Source organism: Brassica oleracea, chromosome C4 (assembly GCF_000695525.1).
Source record: "Brassica oleracea var. oleracea cultivar TO1000 chromosome C4, BOL, whole genome shotgun sequence".
Lineage (NCBI taxonomy): Eukaryota > Viridiplantae > Streptophyta > Magnoliopsida > Brassicales > Brassicaceae > Brassica > Brassica oleracea.
In genome coordinates, this window is record NC_027751.1 from 19,064,293 (window position 1) to 19,074,552 (window position 10,260).

Sequence of the window (10,260 nt, forward strand, 5' to 3'; positions counted from 1 at the left end):
AAGAAACACATATAAGCACTAAAGCTTTTTTTGTTATTCTTGTATCTTAGTCTAGAACAAGAATGAGACTTTGATTGTCTTATCCTACAAAGGGATTGCGTGCAACCCAAGGTTTGGAATAGGGTCGAAATACTCTTCAAGGAAAGCACGGCGATTCAACCATTATCCAAGTATATAGTTCACACCCATTCGGGTTACAACCCAATTATAACAAACAATCTTAAAGAGCATTTTCGTTGTGAACTATAACTTATGATTTTGTGCCAGAGATAAAATCAAAGTTTTGAAAGTTGTAAATGCTTGAGAGAGTATACTTTCAAAGAGGTGCGATCATATCGTAATCCAAGGGATACGAGTGCATCGTAATCCAAGGGATGCGAGTGCATCGTGATCCAAAGGATGCGAGTGTATCGTGACCTAAAGGATGTTAGTGTATTGTTATCCAAGAAGTACGAACGTGTCGTGATCCAGGAGGTACGAACGTGTCGTGATCCAAGGGGTACGAGCGTATCATAACCCAAGGGGTGTGAACGTGACGTGATCCTAGGGATGCAACGGGTCGTGATCGAAAGGGTACGAACGGATCAGGACCGAAAGGGTACGAAGGGATCGGAACCAAAAGAGTACGAATAGTTCAAGACCAAAAGGGTACGAATGGTGTGGGACAAAAAGGGTGCGAACGGTTCGGGACTAAAAGGGTGCAAACTGTTCGGGACTGTAAAAGTGTGAATGTACCATCACCGAAAAGGGGTGAATGTAACATCACCGAAAGGGTGCGAATATAATGTCACCGAAAGGGTGCAAATATCAGGTTACCGTAAGAGTGCAAACATAATGTTACCGAAAGGATGCGAATGACTTGTGGTTAAGGCTGAGCCGTCATGAGTGGAAAACATATTGTTCATGGTCAGTGCTATGGACTATGATCCATGGTATGGATCGATGGCTTAGAAAGAAGTGTATATAAAGCCACCTAAATATCTTTTTCTGCCTTGTAATAAATATAAAATGTATTTGTTTATTTGAATGGGCTAAAGAAAGCACCTAGACAGTAACATCAAATGTTTGATGAAATTGTCTTATCAAGTGGTTTGAGTTAAACCATTATGATAAGTGTTTACATAACAAATTGATGAATCCAGTAATGGAACAATCATTTGCTTATATGTGATGACATATTGATCTTTGGCACTAGCCATAGACAAGTAGAGCTTACAAAAGCATTATTGTCATCAAGCTTTGTAATGAAAGACATGGGGGAGGTTGATGTGATTCTTGAAATTTGAATCACACATACAAGTAAAGAACTATATAATACCCAATCTCATTCTATTGAGAAAGTTATTAATAAGTTCAATTGTGTGATTGTTCTCCAATAAGAACTCCCATGGAATGAGAGTGTGAAGTTTGTGTCTTATGCCTAACAAGAAATATCACAACTCGAGTATTTGAATGAAACCATAAATTATGGTTTGTTATATGTCAGATTTCCTTTGAAGGAAATTTAGATGCAAGTTTGATTATCAATATAGAAGATTATTCTTCTATAAGTGGTTGAGTATTTTTGCTTGGGGAGGTGAAATTTCATGGGCTTCCAAGGAGCAAAGTTGCATGAAAAATTTGACTATAGAATAGGAATTCGTAATATTAGCATATGCCGGTAAATAGGCATATTAGCTAAAGAATTTATTTTACGAGATTCCGTTGTGGCCGAAATAGTATCACCAGTTTCTATCGATGATAGTAAAAAATCTTGGTTAAGGTTTATAACTAAGTGTATAATGGTAAGTCGCGACACCTGGCGTTTGATATAGCACAATATGTGAGCTGATCACTCACGGGGTGAATACCATAAGGGTTTATTCGGTCTGAAAGAAACGTAGCATATCATTTGACGAATGATTAGCTAGAGACTTGGTTATTATGTCTGTTAGGGATGAGTTTAAAGTCCATTTGAAATCTTTAATGGTGGGATACCCAATTCCCCTCTGATACGACATTAGAGGCTGAATTCAATGTGGAAAGCCTACACTTAAAGATTGAAAGCACATTTTTTTATATCATCCCAAAGTATGTGCTTGGACCAAGAAAAGGCTAAGTTGAAATTTTATTCTCAATAAATACTTTGAAAAAATGCATTTGCAGTGCATGACTGAAAGTATTTATCTATATGAGTGTGAAGTGATGCCGCTTCAATAAGTTGGGACTTGGCTTTGTATACATTCATGAATGGATTGGGACACATGGCTTATAATAGTGTCGGGTAAACACTTAGAGTAGTGGGGAAACACGTGTGTGTATTATCTTCATGTGCTCAAAATGGGTTGAGGGATTCAATCCATAGGACATCCTGGTTCTCGGGCATTTGGAATGTGTATTACACACTAAAATGAAAATTCAATTCTTCGAACATTTTCATTTATGCATGAGTTTGATATATGTATTAATTATTTAATGAATCTATGATTACACTTAAATGGGGGGGGATTGTTGGATATTTAAGTGAATCCTTGCAACCATTAAAGTGAAGCATTGCAATTGTTTTAGATGAACAAATGCAACTGTTTGTGATTGTAACTATTAGTGGTAAATGGTTGCAACCTTTGGTGATAAACTATTGTAACCATTGGTGATTAAAGCCTTTGGTGATGAACCATTGTCACTTTTGTCTAACCATTGTAACTATTGGTATTAATGTTGTAACTCTTCACTAACCATTGTAACTATTGGTGCTAACCATTGCAACCTTTAGTACTCTATATAAGGAGTTGTGGGCAATGGAAAATTATAACTTGAATCACAACTTGAAAAACAAAATTGAAGATCAAAAACTAATAGTTAGTAAGAGAGAGAGACACATAAAGATTCATTGTTCGAAGATCATCAAAGATCTTTGAAGAAACACATATAAGCACTAAACCTTTATTTGTTATTCTTGTATCTTAGTCCAGAACAAGAATGAAACTTTGATTGTCTTATCCTACAAAGGGATCTCGTGTAACCCAAAGTTTGGAATAGGGTCGAAATACTTTTTAAGGAAAGCACGGCGATTCAATCATTATCCAAGTATGTAGTTCACACCCATTCGGGTTACAACCAAATTATAACCAACATTTTCCACGAAACCAGCGCCCTTCCTTGCCTTATTCTCCTCAAGGTTCGAAAGAAGAGTTCATGGATATTTTGAAGAAGCTTGAAGCTGAGATAATGGAAACAAAGACCGAGGTGAGGATGTTGAAGGAGAGAGAGTCTGACACAGAGGCGGTTTTGGCATCTTTGAATGCTGAGCTATATAAGAACATGGTAAAGATGGCTAAAACCGATGCTGATGCTGAGGGGAAGAGTGCAGCTGATATGAACAAGTCTGTGAACTTCAAGGAAAATGGAGAAGAAAAAAGGAGGAAAGAGCTGATGAGCAAGATGGCGAAGGAGTATCTTACACTGGCTCAGATACTTGACGGAAACAAAGTAGACAAAAATGGGTATTTTGCGAAGACTACAAAAAAGAAGAAGAAACCTATCATTCCTCTTTTGGGAGACTTTTTCTTTTTCTTCAAGAAGTAAGGATCTTCAACTGAAATTTCTGGACCTCTTTACACTACATATATCTTCCACTCTGCGCTATTTAGCTAATGCACCTAAAATCCAGAGATAATCATCTACACTTTGAAGTGTATATATATGTATATATGCTCATAAATATCTGTGATATCTCTGTGTATGTTCTTTATTTGTTTGGATTTTGTGTGCAAAACAGGGAACGCCTGTTCCTTCTTTCATCCTACGACATCATCTAACAATCATAATCAAATAAAATATTTTAGAAAATATAAATTTTATCAAATAACACTCTGATTATAGAAAGTCACAGTGTATACACAGAACCGAGTCATCATAGACTGATAACTCCTAGCATCGAATTTGAAACATGCTAGAATACTATACATGACTATGGTTAGATAGATTAGGATATTTTACATTAAGAGTTTTGGTAATTTTCTATTTAATAATTGGTTTTGAAGTTTCCTTTTTATATTAGTTTAAGAGTTTTCCACATTCTACAAAGTTGTATCTCTATATAAGGGTTTCATATTATTAATAATAAACAAGCTTCCAAGAATTAACTTAATCTCTAAGAGAGATTAGGTTAAAAGGAAGTAAGTTTTTTGGTTCATATCAATTTAGTATCCGAGCCGAACGATCCGATGGGAGACAAGGATTTCTGGAAATCCATATCTGTGAATTGTGACAAGAAGATTGCACAACTTGGTGAGATAATGGAGATTGCGAAGAACATTCAAGCGACGTCGAAGCAAGAGATGATGAAAAAACAAGCAGAGTTGGAGACAATTATTTTGAAGGAAAACCTAGAGCTACTTGTAATTTCGGAGCCAGAGGAGTCTAACCTCATAGAGTCAGAGACACTATTGCAGCAAGATCCATTGTTGGTTGTATAACAATCTAACAACATACTCGTGTTAGAATCTGAACGAACTCTGAACTCCATGAAATCAACGATAGCACTAGTTGTGGTAAAATCTAGCTTCCTAATGGAATCAAACAACAGAGAGTCAGAGAAGTGGTTGCTACCATATGGCTGTCTAGATATCATTAGTTGGAGCTTGAGGACAAGCTCTGAATGGAAGAGGGGAATAATGATACGTGACTATGGTTAGATAGATTAGGATATTTTACATTAAGAGTTTTGGTAATTTTCTATTTAATAATTGGTTTTGAAGTTTTCTTTTTTATATTAGTTTAAGAGTTTTCCATATTCTACAAAGTTGTATCTCTATATAAGGAATTCAAATTATTAATAATAGACAAGCTTCCAAGAATTAACTTAATTAGGTTAAAAGTAAGTAAGCTTTTTGGTTCATATCAAATACCCTAGTGCAAAGATGATTTAAAAGCCTTAAAACATAAACAATCTTTTATTTCTTTTATTATTGTTCCAGCAGATTCACCACATGATCCATACAGAAAAGCAAGGTAGAAATTACAACAGCAATAGAGAGAAGAAACAGAACTATATATAGTTGACACGAAGGTACCAACCCAGAGATTTACACCAAAGGGTTTTCGTAGAAGGTGTTCATCATCAAAACATCTAAATCTTGAGTTTTCTCAGGAGTTGACCCCATCTTGGAGTCTCCTCATCAAAGATGTAGGTAAGAGGTGAAATTAATACCCCACTGCCACCCACCTGTGATAACATTGGTGAACGTGATTAGAGAACCAAGAGAGAGGAAACCATAAACAAATCATTTTTTGAATATTGCCAAGTGCAAAGTGGTACGAGAATAACCAAGCACGTCACCATTTTAAAGGTTCGGGGTCGAACTGAGATTAGTAAGCAAGAAATTGCAGGGATTTCTAACCGCTCTTAGTTGCTTCACAGACTCGTATAATGCCTTTTTGGGCACACAAATCACTATGGCATAGTAGTCAATCGATACTTTTCCATCTTGTTTACAGTAAACTGGGCTTATTGTTGGTCCCTGCTCAATATAAGAGAAGCCATAAACGATCAGTGAGAAAAAAACAAAAAGCAAAGGCTTAAGAACTTCCACCATTAGGAAACATTACCTGCAATCCTGACAGTGATGGTTGACTCAACACACGCTCAGCCACTTCTTGAGCACTATTTCCTCTCATGTTTGCAACAACCTAAAATGACAATATTAAGGAAAAGAAAGTGAAACATCTTCACAAGACACAAAGTGCGTACAGTGAACTGGCCATCAGCTTTAAGATGGGCCTCCAATCTCTCGAGAATCTCGTGTACTGTGTTTAATGCTCCTTTTCTCTCGGTCAATGCTCTTCTGCTTGCCACAAGTGCCGCCTGAAATTTATAAACAAAATGTTCAGGAAAAGTATGGCCGCCAGAATACAGATTAAAAGGCTCCAAGAACTTCATATCACCTGACTTTCCAGCACAACCCCTCCTTCAATCTCTTTTAAGTTGTTCTCTTTGAGTGTCGTCCCACTACTCACAAGGTCCAAAATGCAATCAGCTATCCCCATCTAGTTGACATGCAAATATGTGTCAACAAATACTGCACAAAAGTGTCCTTTGTCCCAGGCTAGAGAAAAACTTTCATGTCACAGCCTAACAGTAAATACATTACATGCTAACAAGCGTTTCGTTTGATAAACAATACATCAAAATCCAGAAAACTCTTTCAACTATGCGCAATTTTTAACTTCAGACTAGAGAAATAAGCTCTAAACAAGCAACAAAGAATAATGATATCTACACTGTATGTAATCATGGATATGCAGCAAACTATATATTTCATTTAAAAAATGACGTCTTTGTTATAAAAGAGTCGTTATTAGCCTAGTGTTGAAGAAAGACTATGTTTTTTTTTATGTAAAAGAGTATAATCTCACCGCCGGAGTTGCCTCCAGGGCTCCGTCTGCAGTTGAAAACGTTACATGCTTTATGCCGTTTTCTTCCATAAATTTGGGGCCGAGCTGCGAAAACCAGTTGAATCATTCCCAAAATATTATATTGCAGCTAAATACATGCTGAGAGAAAACTAATGACAACGGCGCACCAAAAGTAGAATCTGTAACTCATCATACATAAGTGAAGCCAGTAGCAACACGCAATGGTCTCTCCTCACTCCACTGTGGCATCTCTGCTAACTCCTTGAGAGAATTTATGTTCTCATAAATCCCATAGTTGGGTATCTGAGATCATTTGACATGCAATAAGAAAACCATCCACAGTAAAGATATGAGAAAAATCCAACCACAATAGATTAGCACCTACCGCAATGGACAGATGACAGTCTCCAAAGTTGAGAGCTTCATGGACAATGATAAGATCTTCATTTTCCTAGTGAAAAAACCATATACTAAATCTTACAGCCCAACTCAACAATAGTGTCGAAGAATCACATAATAAGAGAACTAAGCGTCAACTGGTTGTTCTTATTAGTTTATATATATATATATATATATATATTTTTTTTTTTTTATATCTCCACAAGGAGTATAATAATAATAATAACCAGCCACCACTAAGTATATCCCATTCAAGAAAAAACAACTAAGGTGGTGACTTACCTGACCATATTCACTAAGTGTGTCAAGACCAACGGTACCTAGATCCAGATCTCCTGAGAGTAACTTCCTGACAATGTCTTTTGGACGTTGAAACCAGACTTCAGTGTTTGGTAACTGGAAGACATGAAAAGATCAAAAAATATAAGACATGGAAAAAAACACAGTGTCCTTTTCATGTTGGCGTTGAATGCATACTTACCTGGGGAATTTGTGCAACGTATTGCCTAGGATTGACTTGTTTTACAAATAGTTGGCAGTCCTTCACAGAAGAAACAACAAATAAAAAGAGTCAGAACAAGCTACGAGATTACATATCACTATCTCCGGTTCACTCAAAGTGAAAGGAGACAACACTTCAGAGAAGAAGAAAAAAAGCAAGCTTTGCTACGGTTAACAGTTTCTAGCATCAACAAACAAAACAGCCAAGATACGAAAATATATACCAACTTCCTCCAATTATTTCACCAAAAACGTAGCACATCATCAGAGTATCAGGATCAAAAGGAACCGTATTAAGATAACCATAGAAGTTTCAAAAGCAAGACAAACATGAGAGACTATACTAAACACATGACGACGAAGACAGAACATAAAGCTTCATAAGAAAAAAACGTCTGTGGGGAAATCAATAAACAAAAGGGGGGAGATAATTAGTCTTTAATCAAAGGAGGATTTGAAGTTAAACACAAGCAGATTGTAAATTATCTCAAGTTTGAAGCGAAATACTTGTTAATCTATAGCATTAACCAGATAATAATCAAAATGCAAATTTTCATCGGAACAGAAACACCATTCACCTTGAGAAGATCGATGGAGTCGGCAGCCATGCGTCCTTTGCTAGGAAGACCAAGACGAATCTGCTCTCGCTCCACGACAACAGCGGGAGCTGGAGCAGAACCATTAGCGACGGTGCTTTGAACGGAGGCGACGCAGGAAGTAACCAATCTGAGGCATCTCAGGCGAGTTCTGCCGAAGGAGAAAGCGGTGGAAGGACACGGGGAGAAGAGTGGGGTTGACGGCGAGAGGGAGGGAGAAGGGCATTGTTGTAAATTGGCAGGGAGAAGGATAGACATTGCTGTGGTGGTGGCTCTTGGTGAGAGTGAAGAGGTTTTTATTGAACAGAAGAAGGTCGCAACTGTGGGCAGATACTGATTACAGATTCTTGATGCCACTCTAAATAATATTTTTATAAGACCTTGAAAGGCCTTCTTCATGCGTTTTCCATTTTTTCTTCTTTTTGTCGCCAGTGACAATCATTGTTTAAATAAAATATGCAAAAAAGCACGTGAACATATAGATAAAGAATTAATTTATTTTAAAGTAGAGTAAAATATATATTCTAGCTGCTAGTTGGCAAAGCAAAGCCAAGTCGGGGTTCTACATAATTATCCGCATCTCGGAAAAGATAACTACTAGGTTGGACCCGCATTATAGCATTTTCGGAAGCTCAATCACAAAGAAATTGGATGGATTAGATTAATTGCAGCCTGTCCCAATCACTGCAGTCTGTCCTTTCTCCGGGATGTAATTGCGCTTGGTGGTCCGCTGGATCCGGCAATATTGCATTCCTTGTCCGGTGGAATCCTGAGGCTCGGGTAGGCAACTTCTCGACCAATTTTCCAGTCGGGTCTAGTTCTAAATGTCAGTGAAGAGAACAAGCTTGAAGCGATCATTAGAAACTAGCTACTCCCTAGATGACACAAGAACACCGGCAACCAAAGCAGTGGGCGGATGTACAGCCAACAAGGATGGACATCTCATCCCCAGTGGATTTAAAAAAAAAAAAGTTTTTATTTACTATCTATCTATACTAATAAAGTAGAGTTTTTCTCTTCTTAAGGGGGGAATAATAACAAGTGTCGCTCTCTGATTTGTTAATACACTCGAATTGGACTTTTTTCTAAACGTGATTATGTATTTCTAAGCCCATGTCATTACAGAGCAACTCCAAGCCCAGATCCTTCTTCCCTCTAGGTCTCATCTTCTCACCATCGCCGCCTCTCCGAATTAAAAGACAAAGTTGATGCCATGACCGTTACACTCTTTCCACTTTCTCCTCTTTACTCCCTGTTAATTGGTGATTGCTCCACTCCTCTTAGTATTCAATCCGCCTCTTCGCTTCACAAAGTTACTTCCGGTATAAATACCTCCTCTTTCACACATGATTATCACAACTTTGAGAAGAACCAGAAGATTACTCTGTTCAATTTCCGGTGCTCTAACGTTGCGGAGGTTCGGTTGTTGCGGTTCTGGGAGGCGCGACATCTGAGGAAAGGAGGTGAACTGATGAGTGTTGACATGCTTTTCGTCGATGAGAATGTAAGCCTTTTTTTCCATGAATCTGTTTTACAGTTTACTTCAACCCGATTCTGTAAAGTATAACGCAGTTAACATTCCTTCCCAAATACATTGTCTAAACGTTTTATTTTCTCTTCGCTTACAGTCAACCTAACGCAAGGAACTGTCAGTGCGAACCGTCATCTTAGGTTCAGGGAACGTCTTAGCGAAGGCTCCCTCTACACCTTAACCGGATTTGACGTCGTACGTAGCAACACCAACTTCCGTTTGTTTGATGCTCCTTTCTCAATTCGGTTCAATGAAGGGATCTCTCTTGAGAAGGTAACTGTGTCTGCTAGGCCCATCTCTATGGAGCTTTTCAGATTCATGGCATATAGTCAGATACTTGAGTTCGCAAACACTGGGAAACAACTTCCTGGTATGTATTCTTACACTTAGTCCTTTAGCTGGTTCTGTGATAGGCATGTGTTAAAGTAACCCACCTGATTATTTATCAGACGCGATTGGTGAGGTGAATGCAATCCGAAGCACAATCACAGACCGTCTACCAGGGGCACAGCGTGTGATGCTAACTCTGCGTCTTCGCATGTTCATTTCATTTTATATACGACATGTGTTATTAAGGAAGCTTTTATTGCATCTGTTGAATTGAGTTTGGTTGTTCTCTCTCTGCAGTGGTGAAAACGTTTGTGTGAGGATGTTTGACTCCTTGGCTCTTGCGTTCCATACCAAATTAGACAGTTATGGGAGAGAGCCGAGAGTCGTTATTGTTACAAGTGTGAATCCTAAGATAGTTGGGGGTATGCGTATTTTGTGTTTCTGAATTTTGGTTGCATACATACATATATATTCGTCAAAAGCATGTTAGTTTCTATCTGTTTAGTA

The 10,260-nt window shown here is 37.9% G+C and overlaps 2 protein-coding genes across 3 annotated transcripts; one reads left to right on the forward strand and one right to left on the reverse strand.

The window, feature by feature from the left end:
* Positions 1–3,174: 3,174 nt before the first annotated feature.
* On the forward strand, positions 3,175–3,564 carry LOC106338312. The gene has a single exon (XM_013777326.1). The coding sequence runs from the start codon at positions 3,175–3,177 to the stop codon at positions 3,562–3,564; it is 390 nt and encodes a 129-aa protein (XP_013632780.1).
* A 1,351-nt stretch (positions 3,565–4,915) lies between these two features.
* Positions 4,916–8,302, reverse strand: LOC106343009 (ATP phosphoribosyltransferase 1, chloroplastic-like). 2 transcript variants are annotated; one of them, XM_013782106.1, is made up of 11 exons: positions 7,875–8,302; positions 7,277–7,336; positions 7,078–7,191; positions 6,782–6,847; positions 6,592–6,699; positions 6,397–6,480; positions 5,926–6,027; positions 5,732–5,845; positions 5,590–5,670; positions 5,382–5,501; positions 4,916–5,206 (listed from the first exon to the last, which is right to left on the reverse strand). In XM_013782106.1, exons 1-11 carry the CDS (start codon positions 8,289–8,291, stop codon positions 5,111–5,113), a joined length of 1,362 nt encoding a protein of 453 aa, XP_013637560.1. In that variant the 5' UTR covers positions 8,292–8,302; the 3' UTR covers positions 4,916–5,110. The 2 variants fall into 2 exon arrangements, with proteins under 2 accessions (XP_013637560.1, XP_013637561.1); XM_013782107.1 differs by having other exon boundaries at positions 5,321–5,501.
* Positions 8,303–10,260: the final 1,958 nt, after the last annotated feature.

Bases quoted from the DNA above. Each gene is read 5' to 3' on its own strand.
- LOC106338312 (XM_013777326.1), top strand. From the start codon at position 3,175: ATGGATATTTTGAAGAAGCTTGAAGCTGAGATAATGGAAACAAAGACC.
- LOC106343009 (XM_013782106.1), bottom strand. From the start codon at position 8,291: ATGAAGAAGGCCTTTCAAGGTCTTATAAAAATATTATTTAGAGTGGCA. The intron at 6,028-6,396 runs GTGAGATTATAC...CATGTCAACTAG, and splicing joins CCCTGGAGGCAACTCCGGCG to ATGGGGATAGCTGATTGCAT. The intron at 5,846-5,925 runs GTGATATGAAGT...TATAAATTTCAG, and splicing joins GGGTTGTGCTGGAAAGTCAG to GCGGCACTTGTGGCAAGCAG.